A 17672-nucleotide genomic window follows, 5' to 3' on the forward strand; every position below is an offset into this window, starting at 1 on the left:
ATTTAAAAAAAAAAAAAAGATTTAAACAATATATGACTGTGATATTTATGTTTATATAAGAAATAATAAGTAAAGATTTTTTTTTCAAATAAAATGGCAATTAATAGTTAACATTGTTAAATAGATACATGATCAATCCACTTTTCATTTTACTCATTTTATTTACTTTAAAATGTAAAAATATGAATTGGCCTTCACTTTGATTATTTAAATCCTTTCATATTCTATAATCATTTTCCTAATATGACCCAAGTTCAAGTTATTGAATTAAGAAAATAAACTCTGTTCGTGTATTAGCATTACCTTGACATTTTCCACTTCCGGTTTTAAAGTCAGGCACGTTGCATATGTAGCATATTGTTTATATTTACAGGAAAGAAAAATGACATATTTAACTTCATGGGAGGAATTTGCGAAAGCAGCTGAACGTCTTTATTTAAATGACCCACAAAAGGTAACGTTTACATCGATGCAATGCTCATTTCGTAAACATAAACATGATATATATATATATATTCCTTGGCCGTCCAAAAACGTATATTTTAAATATATAAAATCTCGGGTACTGATAGTTATTTGTAGATATATTGTATGTATATTAACATTAACTTCCACTGCCCATGATTAACATCAATTATTTGTTTGTTTTAAATATGTCTTTCTGATGTATTCATTCTTTATTTTCAAGTTTCAAAAATTAACTTGATATATTAAATTTTGACAAAACTTTGCTTTGAAAGTGTTGTTAAGAACTTGAAGAAAAGGTTTGGCATAATTAACAAGAGGCCTCTTGATTTCTATCAATATATAGAAAGTATGTCAGTGATTCATTTTGAAAATGGTCTTTTGCGATTTCATAGGTCCAGATGTCAGACCCCTCTAAATCAATTATGAGTCCCAAGCTGAAAGAAATAAGTCCATATTTAATTCAACAAAGCACATGAATAATATGTAAACGGTGTGACCCTTGGGCCAAGGCAGTTTTTTTTGTTTGAAATGCAGTCAAAAGGATTCACCTGCCTACTCAAATTATAAGCCAATTTAAACTTAACGTTTGGTTCCCAGTCTCAATGGTATCGGGTGCGTTCGCCCCGTCCACATGTTCGCCTTAGACCGTTCGCTCTAGGTCCCTTCGCTCTAATTATCGTACGCCCAAATAATCGTTCGCCTTAAACCTCGTTCGCTCCTTGTTTATAAATAAACCATATTATAAGTTATTTCATTTACTTTTAGCTTAAAAAACTTGTTAACTTTTATTAATTATTCATATATAATATGTTTTTCCTTCATCAAAAAAGAGGTAATTGGTATAATTGTAAGATTTTATTGCAGTAAATTGTTGATAACCGTCTTCTTGTTTCTATAATGATTCGCTTGGTGTTTTTAAACAATTAAAGAACTTGAGACTTTAATTGGCTCATTTAGAAGCTTAGCAAATGATTATCACCTATTCTATCTTTAAAGAATTTACATAACACAATCCTTTGATCTCTAAATGAGATATATACGGAAATGGAACATGTAACTGTATCAAATTACATGTACTGTCAACAATGGTGATTATTATGTAGGAGTAGAAAGGGCGGTATTGTTTTTATTAATTATATATGTATCTTTCAAAATGTTTAAATTGACCAGAATACACAAAAATATATAAATTAATTAATCCTTTATAAAATTAAGGCAAACGGACACATTGCGAATGGCGTCAAGAGCAAACGGACCTAGGGCGAACAAAAACTAGAGCGAACGGCGTCAAGGGTGAACACGTTTTAGAGCGAACGAACAGCCAATCAGTCTCAATTATGACAGCAGGTTTCATACGTAAAACGCAAATCTGTCTTCAGAAATAGGGAAAGAAAAATATGTGATTCCAGGAGTTTTTTATGTCTTCTTTCAATGCATACTTGTAGTAAATTACATGAAGAATTTAATGTTATTAATTGTTTTCACAGAAGTTGTGTATAAATAAGGTTAATCAGTCCAAAACTAGCACACGTTTTTATGCACAATAAATATACATTTTTTCTATGGGTGGCACTGTAGCTACCAGGCCTTCCATCCGAATTTTTTCAGACAGGAAGCTACAGACCTGCAGCTATTAGTTCCCCTGATTCAACTTCAATTTTTTTTTTCTTTGATTTTCTTATTTATACGTGTTACCATTTAGCCTTGCTGTGCTTCGTATAAACAATTTACATTTATTTAAACTCAAATGACCATACTAAGAGACTGGCTTAGTCCTGTCCTTTGGACCTTCGTTTCTTTATCGGCACTATCATTTACAGTTGAACTTCGGTATCTCGAACACCATTATCTCGGTATATCTTATTAAAGATATAATATATCTTATTTCTAAATTTATGTCTTTTGCTATGCACATAAAGTGAAATCATGTGTCCTGGGTGAAATGTGTGCATATTTTATGCAGAATGCACATCAAAATGAATCACTGGTATATATACCATCACCCTTGCCACACACTTACGGTCTATTGATAGAAATCCTGAGGATATGAATCAGCTTTTGGGGTTTTTTTTGTATAATTTATTTATTTTTGAAATGCAAGGATACACACAATTATCCCCGCAAAAACCATGCACAAACACACATGCATGCATGTTTTAAATGATCATTATAGACTATAGTAACCGCCCTGTTCATGTAGTTTTATACTCCTATGCAGTGGTTACTTGCCTCAAAAAATAAAAGATAAAAAAAGGTTAGAGTACCGGTAATACTAGTCTTAAATACAGGTAACAGGGTATTTTAGATATTATGTCTATTGCTCTTGATAAAGAGTATGAAAGATACCATTCACTTACATTAGTGGTATATTGAAAAGAAAGTTTTGAGTTGTGTATTGATACACTACTGTAGGTATTGAAGGTGTGAATCTACCTTCAAAAAATGTTATCTTCAGGTAATAATAAATTACTTATATTTCATATTCCTCATATCATAACTAATCTCTTTTAATTTCCCATTTTTTAGTGCAGATTTGTTACAAAGTATCGACACTGTGATGGCAAACTGAATGTGAAAGTTACAGATGACCATGTGGTAAGATATCAAAAAATTACTCTTCTTTGAAATGAAACCAAGACATACTGTAGTAAAATCATACCCATTAATACTGGGTTTTGAAGTTAAAAGATTAAAATATTGTTTTGTTGTGAAAATTGTGATTTTTTATTCAGAGTAGCAATTTATTGCTAGAATAAATTAATATAATTAATCACATTTCACGGATTCATATTGATTTAACATGTAAAGATGTATTTTCTTCTTCACAGTGCCTTCAGTACAGAACAGAGCATGCGCAAGATGTGAAAAAATTAGAAAAACTGACAAATCAGTTAATGAGGCACATGGCATCCAAAGAAAAATCATAACACAGCAGTGTTAGCCTGAAAGTGAAAGTTAATAATGATGGACATAAAGTAAAACTTTGGACCATATAAACGCAATTTGTAAAACATCACAAATTTTAGTGAAACTTTTTCATGTTTTATTCTGTATAAGGAGAAGACAAAAAGACATACGTTGTAGATTAAATCTACAGAGTTTGATTTTCTTTGTTTGATGTACAAATTTAATCATGATTTTGTCATTTTGTTTGTTTAGCAATGTTTATGTTGATGTTTTAATGCATGAGAGGAAAGTTTGGGTGAAAAAGAGTTGTATATCATTTAACTTTGCAGGAGAAAGTAGAACCTGTTCATTACATGTAAGAAACTCCCTACAACATTTTTTTATTAATCATCTTATTATGATGTTTTTTGTTGTTGTACAGCAGTGTTTAGTAATGTATTATAATTTCATTAATAAATAATAAAATAAGTTGTTTTGACCCTTTTAAATTTCCAGGGCATGTCATCCCAATACACAGAAATGACTGTTGCTGGTATGTCTGTCTGTGTATGTCTTGAATGGTAAATTCTCATACAGTATTTGAGATTAGCTACAATAATATAGCTCTCTCAAATGGTTTCAGCAAACATTTTCCAGAGATGCTTCCCTTTCCAAAAAGAGGGGTAGGCTTCATTATTGCAGCTTATTTGAGATGTACATGTAAATGTACCAAAACATCAAGAAAGATGTGCATTAATACCATGAAAGTATTTCAAATATATATATGTTCTAGGACAAACACGCTTCCATTTGCATATGTTGACTTGATCAGGATGGGAAGATTTTAAACTTTTTTTCAATAATTCATACGGTACATGTATCTACCGGTATATGTTGCAATACTTTATACATGCCAATGGTTTGGAAGTCAACAAGTTTCAGTGGTAATCTTGTCCTTCCGAGTTTTATGATTAAATTTTAACATATTTTGTTGCGATATCAAATGGATTGCGTATGTAAACCCTCTCCAAATTACAAAGTCTAGAAGTGAAGTTAAAGGATTTATCAGTTATGCATTCATATAAGAGTATAAAAACCTTTTTGGAAAGTCTAGAAAATGCTCTTTTTATAATCTTTTGAAACAGCATGTTAATGGGTTAATTACCAGAATGATGGAACATTCATATAAAGGTCATCCAGAAAAGAAATAGTAAGATACAACATATAATGTAATAAAATAAGATCTACTATGGCCTTGACTAATCTGATTAAAATCAGCCGTTCTGATACGCTACCACTCTTGAGAGCAGTAGCGTATCAGAATGGCTGATTTTAATCAGATTGGGCCATGACCTATGACCCTGAAACTTGGTTCAAGGTCACTGCATATTCTTTACCAAAGAGCATTTATAGTGTGGTTATTTTGAGCAGATTGGGCCAGTGGAGGAGAAAATAATGTTTGGGTAACTTTTTTTTTTTTTACCTTAAATTGGCCTCTGATCTATAAAAATGATCAGGGTCATGCACAGCCTTTACCCCCAGCCACTCTTTGGGTGAAGTTTGATCCAAATTTTGTTGAGAAGGGGATAAGTGGGTCAGAAAATATATTCTATACAAGTGATATTTAAAGATTTAGGGTGTCCAAGTAGCGCAGTGGACAAAGCACTTGCTTCTCACCACTGCGACCCAGGTTCGATTCCCATGATCGACAGTGATTATATGAAAGGGCATGGTGGTCACCCAATTAGACACTCAGGTTTTCTCCAGACACTCCAGCTTCCTACCACTGAAATGGGCCCCTCACGCTAACATGTGCCAATGAGAGATATTCGTATAAGTTGTTATAACTTGTTTATCAATCATTGTAAAATAAAGTTCAGTAAAAATAAAGATTCATTACATACCCATCAATTCTTGATTCTTTATACTGTTAATCTTAATTATCAAGTGTGATCCAATTTTCCAGATCTCAGAACTGTGGTTAAGGTTTTTCGAATCCATATCACCACTATCTGAAACTGATGACCTGGTACACAATAAATAGTGAATATTTCCCCTTATGTTTGCTTTGGAAATCAACATGCCAAACCTTAACAGCGCATATGAGCACAAGTAATTAAATGTCATCACACGATTTGAACGGATTTATCATTGTAAGACTAAATGAAACATTCAAACTTACATTACCAATTTGATATGTACTTATTAATATGAAAAATAATTGTTAAATCATATATATTTGTTAATAAAAAAGAGTTTCCTCGACAAAGTTTCTGGCATTATAACTTTGATATCTTATATCTCGAATGCAATGGATATGTTGAAGTGATTTGCAAATCCCAAACCCTTATTTTTTTTATTATTTTACCCTTGATTATCCCAAATATCTCGAAGTTTTTAAACAATCCCATCAAGTTTGACTGCATAAATATAAGCACTGAATGCTTATTGGATACCACCAGTCCTATAACATAGGACCAACAATATCCATAAATAAGCATTCAATGCTTAATTTTGCCACCTAATGCTAAACTAAGGAAAATGTATATCTAATGGACTCTTAGTCACCCAGAAATGTCAGTTGTCAAGTTACAAGTGGGATTTGTAATGTAAACAAGTTTTTGTTTACATTGATGAAATTAACCGGTAAAAGCTTCCTTTAATAACATTGATTTTTATATCAAATTTTGCAAGTTTCTGTCTTATTTTGTTATAAATAGGGTACTTTTCACTTTTTTTGGTTAACAAAAACAATGCACAAGAATTGTTTCTATAACATTTTTACTTCATAATTTAAATAAACATGAATCTATACTACCCCCCCCCCCCCCCCCCCCATTGTTGCACCACCCTACCCCTGGAGATCATGATTTAAATACTACTTGAGGACGCTTCCAAAAAAGTTTCAGCTTTTCTGGCCAATTTTTTTTTGAGGAGGAGATTTTTGAAGAGTACCAACAAATTTTTAATAACTCTTCATTATCTCCCCTTAAATGGGGGTGTAGCCCTTTATTTTAACAAACTTGAATCTCTGTCACCCAATAATGCTTTGTGCCAAGTTTAATTGAAATTGGTCCAGTGGTTCTGGAAAAGACAATTGACAGACAGACAGACTGCTAACAAACATGTGATCAGAAAAGCTCAACTCAATTGGGCTTTCAGCACATGTTTCAGCTCAGGTGATCCAAAAAGAGGCCCATGGGCCACATCGCTCACCTGAGAAACATGAGGTGTGATAAAATCAGCTTAATGGAGTCATAATACAAACTATCTGGATAATGAATAATTATACAAAATACATACCAGTACTTGGTATCTACACTACCTGAAGATGCTACAACACAAGTTTCAGCTTTCCTGGCTGATTAGTTTCTGAGGAGAAGATTTTTAAAGATTTACTCTATATATTCCTATGTAAAACTTCGATCCCCCATTGTGGCCCCACCCTACCCCCAGGGGTCATGATTTTCACAACTTTGAATCTACACTACCTCATAATGCTTTCATACAAGTTTCAGCTTTCCTGGCTGATTAGTTTCTGAGAAGAAGATTTTTAAAGATTTACTCTATATATTCATATGTTAAACTTCGACCCCCCATTGTGGCCCCACCCTACCCCCGGGGGTCATGAATTTCACAATTTTGTATCTACACTACCTGATAATGCTTTCACACAAGTTTTAGCTTTCCTAGACGATTAGTTTCTGAGAAGAAGATTTTTAAAGATATACTCTATAATTTCATATGTTAAACTTCGACCCCCCATTGTGGCCCCACCCTACCCCCGGGGGTCATGAATTTCACAATTTTGTATCTACACTACCTGAGGTTGCTTCCACACAAGTTTCAGCTTTCCTGGTTTTATGGTTCATGAGAAGATTTTTGAAAATTTCTCGAAAATTTTCATAAATTTCTAATTATCTCCCTTTGCAAAAGGGCGTGGTCCTTAATTTTCACAACTTTGAATCCCCTTAGGCTAAGGATGCTTTGTGCCAAGTTTGGTTGAAATTGGCCCAGTGGTTCTTGAGAAGATGTTGAAAATGTGAAAAGATTACAGACAGATGGACGGACGACAGACAAAATGTGATCAGAATAGCTCACTTGAGCTTTCAGCTCAGGTGAGCTAAAAACTGAAACAAAATTGTTGCAAGTAGGAAACCTATTTGACTTATCATTCAGATATTGCCAATAGCCATCTAAATTAAATGTTATTTCTGATCTCAATTTAGAAATTCTCATTTGTATTCCTACTAAAATAAAGGATACAAAAGAACCAACAAATCCAGCAATATGTATTTAATCTTACATCATGCACTCATTGTACAACTTTGGCACAAATACATGTATATCAGCATAAAATTAAGCAAATATAATCCCATATACGTCCTCACACAATCACAATTTCTTTTGCACAATTCACATATCCACAGTACCAATTCATAATTCATAAGAATTTCAAAACCATACAAAGTTTCTCGCAAAAAATTCGAGATCACCATTTATGCCTGAAAGAGCGTCATTTTGTGAACATGATGTACCCCGTTAGCCACCACATCATCACAGGCTGGAGGAGGGATATAGAGAGGATAAGATAGAGGCTCCGTTTGCTCCCTCGGGAGTAGTTGCTGTCTTCTGAGTGGGGCAATATCTTGACTCGCAGAGTTTGGACCTAAAAGTATGTCAAATACAACAGTTTATACAAAACAAAAATCATTTGTAATAATTAAATCAAACCTGCATTTGCATATAACATTTATATGAATAAGAAAGTTTTGGTCTCTTTGGGGTATTGGCTCCATTAATTTTAAGGAATGGATAATCATTTGGACATTAACCCTCACTCTTCCAACTAATGATTTTATCATGGAAAAACTTGTTTATGCCTCGAATTTAACACTTACCAAGAAAAAAGCTATTGTGATGCTGAACCACAGCAAGGTGCTGTAATACCCTGTAGACTGGAATACCATTCCCGCCAATAAACACACTATCATTCTGGGAAAACAAATGGAAAACATTTGTCAGAGTCTCAGAGAGCCCAGAAAGATGTATACAGAAAAAACTTCTCGCTGACAGAGAAGAAATGAAATCTTACCCCACAAATTTGTATCCACAATATGCTACAATATCTAGATATTTAAGATCTGTTTTTAGGTTCATGATGTAGAGGCTCATGTTTAGGATAAGTAATTCTAAGATGAGCCACACCAATGCAGAGCTTGTCTGTATCCCAAGCTGCTCTGGAGTAAATCTGAAAAAAAATAAATTTGGATAAATGGTAAATAAGATCTTTCAAGTAGTAAATGCTTCAATTTATTTCTTTGCTGTGAATACCCTGTTTATTTTAGAGGAGAAATCAAACTGGACTCATTGAAAAAATATATATACCAACATGACAAAAAGTACCAATACTAGTTTTTCTTTCATTCATTCAACAGTTCTACACATCTGAGATTTTTTCATGCATTTTTATGAAAGTCTGATTCTTTTAATTCAAAGGTATTTGTCTAGAGAGAAACAGCTTACTTATTGTATGTTCCCAGTACCACTCCAGCTATGAGGATGTATGTGACAAATGCCATGGCTGAAAAAACCACAATATCTCTAAAGAGTGCAATTCCAATGATATTACACTGCCTCAATTTCTGTTAAGTGTCTATATCAGTTCAAAGTATATACTATGAAAAGAATTAAGCATATCAAATTTTAAAGTAGTTGCAGGAGAAAAGGGAAGTAATTTTCATGAGGAAAGCTGCGAACTAATACTTACATGGTATATATAAATCTGGAGCATTGATGTCATCTCTAGGGGCCACTGGCTGATCCTGGTTAAATTTTATTGACCAGTCCTAAAAACAAGTCAATGAAATCCACTTTAAATTACAAAAATGTTTGTTATTGTGAAATGATATCTGATTGTCTATTCATTCATGAAAATGTTTTGATTGTATCTTTTACTTACAGAATGGGTGAAAGGAAAACACAACATCCCCAGCTTTTTCATTACGTATGTGGTATCTACAGCAAAATAATACTTCACCCGAGACGTTGACACATATTTTTCAAGCTGAAGTAAACAACAATAACAAATGAATTAAAATACAATTTTTGAAATGAAATTTAGTGAATAAAAGAATCAAACAAACATTAAAAGTACATAAACAAAGGTATGTCATGAAACTCACGTTTTTGTGGACGAAGTCTGTGCCTTGGCCTGCCAAAGACTGTCCATACTGCATGGCCATGTTCGCCATGGGGTCATTGAGATACTGAGCCCCAGGAAACTGTCCGGCACCTGGGGGTCCTCCATAACCTGAGGGGTTGTAGCCTGTCAAAATACAGTATTCCATAGTTTATATATACCAAGTGTACTGCTTTAAGCTAATAAATTAAATTGTGAAACCCAAGTTTTAGACTTTGACCTCAACTCTTTACTTTTTCATTAATACAATGATGACATGGGTTTACTTTGACATAAGGTTTAGAATTTTCAAAATATTAAAGTGTTAATCTTCGATATCTAGGCTGTTGTGAAAGTCCACACATCAACTGTTGTCTGTTGAAACTTCTAACCAATCAATGTACCGTAACGCTTTATGCTAATCTCACTAAAAATCAAAGAAATAACAATAATCACAAAGTGCAAAATAATACTTGGGGATTTATGCATCACTTCAAAAACAAATGCCTAAAAAAATTAGAAATGCAACAACTATCACTATAAAATAAGTGTATATACTATATTTTCTTAAACTTAGAAGTTACAAGTCTTCTGTGTATGACTAAATGATAGGTTACTGTGAACTAGCTGTGAAGTAAAGACTGCTATATCTAATAATACAATCCTCATATATGAAATGCGGATTGTAATGATTCCAAAATGCAACAAAAAATACATATTTGATTTTTTTCAGTTGTAATCAACTCTGAATGTCTTTTCTAACTTTTGGTAGACTATACAGAGCTGAAACTAGACAAAAACACAAAGCTTCTCCTCATCTCAGCAACACCACAGACCGCTCCTTTTATTCAGACAATGAACATATAATATTTATATTTTTGTTTGCTGTTAGGAAAAGGAATTTTCAATGAAGTAAAAAGACAAAAAAATTGCTCATAATCTAACAACTCCTCTCTCATATTTATGTTTCATAAGTTGGAGGGGAAAAAACGTCTTTTAGACTTTGATACTTGATACATACTAATGTTACATACTAAAAAAAAAATAAACAGAAAAAAATATCTTTCATATGTGCAAGGGTTCTAAAAACCCTGAAGAAACCACAATTCTATAACTTATAATATACCACCTCTTTCTGAATTTGAATTTCCATTTAAAACTTCAAACAATTTTTTCCTCAGCCCTGTTGACAAAAATATAACAAAGTTGAAAGCTTACTAAAACACACATGAGACAACCCCATAAAAATTACAATACCATGACACTGATTTAATATTGCGTACAGATATCTTGTATCTTACATATAATATATGCTTCCATACAGAGCTCCATATGTATTTACCAGGTCTTAATTACCAAAGACAAACTTTTCAAGCATATATATCAATGTTTCTTCAATTCATTCTTCACAGCAGACAAAAAACAACAGATATTGTTATTCATATATTTGCTGACCATGCACAAATGTAAATGACATATGCATATATAAATATATCTTGGTAAATACCAAACATCATTCTCTGAACTTGTTCTTGCCAACCTGATTTCAGACATGCATAAATCAAACCATGGCACTTCATTACCTTCCATATTTATCCCTAAAAGAGATTTCAGTTAGCTTCAGTCTTCATTTACATAAAAAGGTCTTTCTTATGCAAACATGTCTACATACATGTACTTGTCAATGATGAAAATGAATTAAAAAAAACAAAACTAACCATCATATCACCAGATAAACATACATAGAAAAATATTTCATAGAAGCATTCACATGCTGGAATAATTACTGTTATTTTTTTTGGCATACTTGTTTTGTATATATTCACAAATATTTCCTCATATCAGATGAAAGAAAGAAAAAATGAAGAACATCCCACTCCCTGGCATTTTATCATTTCCTTACCTTGCCCATGATGAGCACCATACTCTGAAGGAGGTGGCTGCATGCTTGTGTCTTCATACAGCTGTGGTTTGGTGCCTCCTTTCTTTGGTCTCCTTTTACCAGCTATAAAGAATTTAATTGTGTTTGTTTTAAAAATGCATAATTACACAACATGAAACACATCAAAACACATTTTAACAAGACTTGTTTACAGAGCCTATTTAAAAAGCTTCAATGGAAGACTGTGCATATTGAACCAGGAGATTATTACAGAGTTCCATTACTTTTTCTGTCAACTATGTTACAATTGTGTATAATTTGGCTTATTTTTAAAGTATGCTTAATGAGTAATGATAAGAATCTAAAGAAAGATGCCATATCACTCCGAATAAACTGGACATGCATAAAAAATAAAATAAAATCAATCTTTTGAGACACACATTAGATCATTAGAAATCCCCTGAATTCATTTTATTTTAACATCCCCCATAATTGTCTTTAGAAATTAGAAGAAAAAAACCCATTCCCCATTATTAAAATAATGTGTTTTTTCCTACAGAAATGAATGATAATTGAGTCCTGTTTGGTTGGCAAAATAGGGATATTACACAGGCGCTTGGTTACCATAAGGGATAAAAAAAACCCCCAAAACGTTCGTCCTTACTGCAGAACTGTATCTCTAATAAAGATATAGACCGGCCTGACAATATTTTCTTTAGAAAGCTACAGTTGAGTTCTAGATCTATAGTCTGTCCCAAGTTATTGCTTCCATCGCTTTTTGATGATTTTTAATAAAATTACACATACCTGTGAAAGGAATACAGTTGAAATCAATAAAAGGGAATATATCCAAGATATTTTCATTGAACAATTATCCCTTTCCTCTCAGAAAAATTCACAGGAACGAAAACACATTCCTTACGGAGATTTATAATGGGGAATGTTTACATCTTTTCTCCATTCGGAATACACTCGGAATACATCGCGCAATTTTTTAACGTTATCATCCGGGCTTATTAATGGCTGTTGCAATGCAAAATCTCCGTAGACTTTCAATTTCGGGATGTGTATTGAAACCTGAAGCGGTAGAGGGGGCGTTTCAAAACAGATAATCTGGACATTTTTTATATTAGTGGATGAACGTAGTTTGAGCACAAAGGTATTTACTATTATTGAAATATCAAGCAAAAAGTGGTGGAAGCAAAAACTCGGGACAGAGTATAGAGAGGTCTGTGTCAAAAAGGACAGTTTTTAACTGAACATAACTGGTTTTGATAATGAGACTCAGTTTTATTTTAAATCACTTACATCAACAAAGAACAATATAATTCATGACAGTTAGCATGTATAGCAAGGAAATTTAGTTTTCAACATTCTCGTTAGTATTTGACAGTCAGTGTTGTGATTATGTCAATCTGTCAGTCTGCTGCGGGAGTGTGCTGCCTCGGTAAGTCCATGCATACTTACACTGCATCTCCAATCACAACATCTATTAGTGATCAAAGTGACATACACTTACGATTTCTGAATTCCGATGGAACGTCCATGGTTTTAATTACGCCGAAAACAGAAAATACTTTTATTGATCACTGAGCTGGCATGACACACAGACAGATTTCAGCCTCGTTTCCAATTTTATTTGTTAACTGGTTCCGTATTTATTCGGATGAATCATATTAAATCGTACAGTAATGAACAGTACTGACTGTTGCAGTGTGTGTGTGTTTGAAATAAAATAGTATAAAAGTAAAAGCGTGTGCGCCGGTCGCAGTCTACAACAAGAGAAATTTATATAGAAGAGAATACAATTAATTCTTTCATCTTCACTTGCCAGTCAGCCTTGAAGGATTATGCGATATATTTGTTTTTTATTGCAATATTGTGGACCTTATTTGATGTTTGCCACTGAAAAAAGCACAGCAGATTATAATAAAAAACTATTTTATTCAAAGAGTATACAGAGGAAATAATAAACGTACATGACAGAGCTTGATATATATTTACCCGTCTGAAACCCATGACCAGTATATATGGATGTACATATGTACATGTATATTGATACCTGACGATGGAAACTACATTTTTTTAACGTAAAATTTACGTATAGCGCATTTCTAGAAATATACATATCTGCACGTGCAGGAAGCGGGCTTGCATAAAGAATAATACTCCTAAGTTCGTTAAGATCGAATGGCAGCCACAATCGTGCAAATGAAATTAGCCGTATTTATCAATGTTCTAAAGAGGTGTCTTTTGTTCCATCTCTCTACAGCTCCTTCCAACCACTTTTCACCTGGAAAAGAACAAGACATTTAAAAATCACCTCTAGATTTTTCTGTTGAATGTTTAAAATGTGTAAATAAAAATCTCATATTACGCCACATTCAGAAAAAGGAAAGCGTTGGCGTGCCATTCATAATTGTATAAAAACAGGTGCGTGGTTTTTTTTTATTTCAACAGGTCTTTGGACCATATATTGATTATTGCAGGGGAACAATCCAAATACCTCCTAACACATGATAAAAAAAACCCCATCGAATTTCATTTCTATTAGAACACTGGCCAAAGTTGTCATTTAGTATGTGAAACAATAAGAGCAACAAATTAGCTGTCATACCGGTAGTTTTATACAAAACTTAAAAGAAAGAAAAATTAGTAATAATTTATGATACATGTACTTTTCTAACCAAGATGGAATAAATTACGACTGAGGCAATATTGACCTAAATGCCCACCTTTTTTCTCTACGACGTTTTCGTCCAACATGACGTTGACCTCTGGGATGATGACGGTGAAGGTATAGATGGATCCGACAAGGAAGGTGGCGGGGGACACCAGCCACAGGTTGCGTGACCTTGACCCCTCAAGGGCAAAGTACAGGTAGGTGGGTGCACTAGCGGTAACTAATGTTGAAAGTATCTGTAATAAAAACAGTGATAAAATCTATTCCCATGCATCACACCAATCAACGGAACTGTAATTACATGTATAAGAAAGGTTACTGTATTTTGCAATACATATGAATAAGAACAAAAAAGAATCTGGTAGCTTTGAATATATACTAATAATCTGAACTCTTCTTCTTCCAATGCAAATAATTCTAACGACTTATGAATACTTTCATAAACTAAAATAAAAGCACTTGCGGTATACCATTGATTTTGCCGCCATTTTGAAACTTTTCGTAAACTGCATCCATAACGCTTTGGGTGGCAACGATCGTCTGCTTTGCACCTCTACTAACGATATGTAAATCCCTGCCCCAGCCATGTAACCAGTGGCAAAAACTGCCGCAATTTTACATCCTTCGATCAAGTCCATCGTCGTATAGTTTTAAAATGTCTCCACACTGTACAGACAGCTGATAAAGGTTAGGTTTAAAAATAAAAATGAATACGGCTTGTGAATTCGTTCTGCCCTACTTATCCGTGCATTGATATGACGCTTAAAAAACATATACGTATGGTGCTAATGATTGAGGGGCTCAGCGCAAAAGAATTCAGCAAACTTTTTTTAAGGTTTAAACAAACATTCAATAATTCTGATTCACGGCCCCATTCGAGTATTTATGGATAAGCACTAAACTTCGCATTGAAACACAAATTAACTAAAATGGAACCAACTTGCATGAATGACGATTTTTATTACATAAAATGAAATCTCAGTCCCTGAGCCCAGTGGGTTTTTACCAAAGGATTAGCTACCGTAACACTAGCGTTACAGAAACCGAAGCTGGGTGATATGATTGAAGGCTACATAACGAAAAACTCGAGTTTATGATGTATTTCTCACGCTGAGTGATCTATATATGTACAAAGTTAAGCTGATTTCCACAATATAGGCAAAATGTATTCAATAATATGTGAATATAGTAGCTGGCAATGGCGCCAAACTAGTAGATTTTCGCGAAGAACATATAGAATTCTGGATTCAGCATCTTGAATCGCGTCACCAGATGGTCATACTAATTATTGATCAGGTCGAACATGTATATTGCAGCACTCAATATAACACTACATCTTTATTACATTTAGTTCAATTCTAGTTAAGATTAAATAAAAAAGAACTCGTAGTGATGAAATGGACTTGTTTTAAAACTTTGCATATGTATTTGCTAAACAAGGCGTAAAACCTTTTCCCCATTTATTCATGAACTATGGAAGTGCACCGCAAACTGTAATTTTATAGGTATCGAGTTTAGTAGATTTGAAAAGAATACAAGTAAAACGTACATGCATAGATTAGAGTAACAACTGTTGTCATTTGACATTTTTTGAAATTTAATTTCTCATTCATAGATTAAAAAAACATGACTTGATGATACATTAATCAATCTACAGACATATAAATGCACAGTTGTCCGAATAATCGGAAATTTTTATCATCTGAAGTTTGGTGTATATGCCCATTTGTACATGTATACACTAACACATATTCGTCATGAGTTGATACAATGTTATAGATGATTTCTTGTACTAGTATATGGCTTATAAGATTTTATCACGTACTATAAGTTCATATCCCTGTGAACTTTTTCACCTTTTATTCATTTCTAATATTCATATTTGAGATCAAATCCTGCGAAGCAGAAAGGGCTTCCCGGAAGATTCCATCAAGTACCGGCATTATTTTTCGTAAGGCCATGTTTTATACTGCTTGTTTTTTAAAATATCTTTTTCAAAAATATTAGGTCGTCATGTTGAAATCTCAAGATATATATTAAGAGGCAAATATTTCCACAAATTTATATACGTAATAATAATATGACCACCAATCCCCATGCCACTTCAGAATTATTGAAAACATGATATAAATTCCTTCATTTAAAATATTAACAAAGAACTATATATGATAAGAGTTAAATTTGGCCCCCATAATTCGCCATTTTTTAAGTGTTTCGGGTACAATAAAATATTAACTAATTTTTTGGAAGAGTTGATATAAAATATATTTTTCATCTATTTATTTGATTTATTTGCACTCACTGGTAGTATATGACGTCAAAAGTGACGCCATTTCTATAATTCAATCAAAATCAGCCAAAAATAGACATTTTTCTTATCTATTTACGAATGGGAAATATAGAGCGCATGCTTGAACAAGGAATTTTTTTTGTCACTTATTAGTTTTGGCTAGATACATCTCTGATTAAATATTTTATTTGTTCAAGAATGCGCTCTATGTTTTCAGAAGGAAAAACTGCTTGAAAACAAGCTGTTTTACGCTAAAAATGCAAAAATGGCGGGAAAAGGTTGTCTTTACAATGTCATATTTCTAAATTGTGGGCACTTGAACCAAAACGAATATTATGTAAACACATCATATACATATCTGTACTAAGAAAACAAAGAATGATAGTAAAATGATGATGTCCATTTTGAGGGCCATTTTAGGCCCTTATCATATATAGTCCTTTCATTTAATTTCATTCTTACCTGAGTGAAAGTAAATTTGTCATTCTTGTTCTGCAAAATATGTACAGTTTCATATAGAGAAAAAACTCCATATGTCAGTATTCTCAGTACTTTGATTCATCATAAGCGGCCCTTTGACAAAGCATGGTTGCATATGATGATTAAGCGTTCAAAATGATAGAACTTACGCCCTTTTAACCGGGTTTTTCGAAAGAAAAATCCGGTTATTGAAATGGTGAACATGGCGGGGGGGGGGGGGGCTGCAAAAGAGTACCCCTATTGTACGAATAACCCCTCCTACAGTTTTCAAGAAAGGATATTTTTGTTCCGCAGATTAATTGTACATATATCAGAGATGTGTATATTACTTTGATTTTAATTTTTGATAATTTATGAGAGAAAAAAATATTCAAAATATTGCATATAGAATACACAATTTTATCTGGATAGGTTGTGTTTATCAAATCAGGCTCAATAAATCCGGGTTATGGATACTGTTTCCAGAAAAGAAAACGCAGTTAGAATTGACAGCTTTTCTCTTGTTTGCAATTGCAACTGTTAAAAATTATAGGGATACTTAATATCCATTAAATTTTAAGATATGACCCCCCCCATTCATTCATTCTCTCTTTATTTCCTCCTTAAGGAGATTTCATCAAGCATAACATATTTACACTGTTATAAATTCAACTAAAAGTGAAAATAGTTAAAAAACAAAATAAGAAAAAAAAGTCAATGCATAATGGGGCGGATCCTTTTGAAGTAATACGCAGCAGCGTCTCTTACAAACCGAAAATTAAATAGGTGAAAGTCGTTGCTGTTATGAGCGGCGGTAATGGCG

The 17672-nt window shown here is 33.2% G+C and overlaps 2 protein-coding genes across 5 annotated transcripts; both read right to left on the bottom strand.

Annotated features, from left to right (window-relative positions):
• Window positions 1–7637: 7637 nt before the first annotated feature.
• LOC105320099 (protein YIF1B-A) lies at window positions 7638–13092 on the bottom strand. Of its 4 annotated transcripts, none has more exons than XM_011417882.4 (10): window positions 12937–13092; window positions 11439–11540; window positions 11119–11133; window positions 9540–9682; window positions 9317–9421; window positions 9125–9203; window positions 8881–8938; window positions 8450–8605; window positions 8256–8349; window positions 7638–8023 (listed from the first exon to the last, which is right to left on the bottom strand). In XM_011417882.4, exons 1-10 carry the CDS (start codon window positions 12962–12964, stop codon window positions 7871–7873), a joined length of 933 nt encoding a protein of 310 aa, XP_011416184.2. In that variant the 5' UTR covers window positions 12965–13092; the 3' UTR covers window positions 7638–7870. The 4 variants fall into 4 exon arrangements, with proteins under 4 accessions (XP_011416184.2, XP_019919568.2, XP_011416185.2 ...); XM_020064009.3 differs by having other exon boundaries at window positions 12931–13055; XM_011417883.4 differs by lacking the exon at window positions 11119–11133.
• Window positions 13093–13487: 395 nt separating this feature from the next.
• On the bottom strand, window positions 13488–14854 carry LOC105320098 (uncharacterized). Its single transcript, XM_011417881.4, has 3 exons — window positions 14571–14854; window positions 14153–14336; window positions 13488–13710 (listed from the first exon to the last, which is right to left on the bottom strand). The coding sequence occupies exons 1-3, from the start codon at window positions 14736–14738 to the stop codon at window positions 13598–13600; spliced, it is 465 nt and encodes a 154-aa protein (XP_011416183.3). The 5' UTR covers window positions 14739–14854; the 3' UTR covers window positions 13488–13597.
• Between the last annotated feature and the right edge of the window lie 2818 nt (window positions 14855–17672).

This window comes from Magallana gigas, chromosome 6, assembly GCF_963853765.1.
Source record: "Magallana gigas chromosome 6, xbMagGiga1.1, whole genome shotgun sequence".
In the NCBI taxonomy this organism is placed as follows: Eukaryota; Metazoa; Mollusca; class Bivalvia; order Ostreida; family Ostreidae; genus Magallana; species Magallana gigas.

Coding starts and splice junctions, on each gene's coding strand:
- LOC105320099 (XM_020064009.3), bottom strand. CDS start 12,964: ATGGACGTTCCATCGGAATTCAGAAATCGTAAGT. Junction 11,541..12,930: donor GGAATTCAGAAATCGTAAGT/GTATGTCACTTT, acceptor AATTCTTTATAG/CTGGTAAAAGGAGACCAAAG. Junction 9,422..9,539: donor CAGACTTCGTCCACAAAAAC/GTGAGTTTCATG, acceptor TGTTTACTTCAG/CTTGAAAAATATGTGTCAAC.
- LOC105320098 (XM_011417881.4), bottom strand. CDS start 14,738: ATGGACTTGATCGAAGGATGTAAAATTGCGGCAGTTTTTGCCACTGGT. Junction 14,337..14,570: donor AAATGGCGGCAAAATCAATG/GTATACCGCAAG, acceptor TTTTTATTACAG/ATACTTTCAACATTAGTTAC. Junction 13,711..14,152: donor AAACGTCGTAGAGAAAAAAG/GTGGGCATTTAG, acceptor GTTCTTTTCCAG/GTGAAAAGTGGTTGGAAGGA.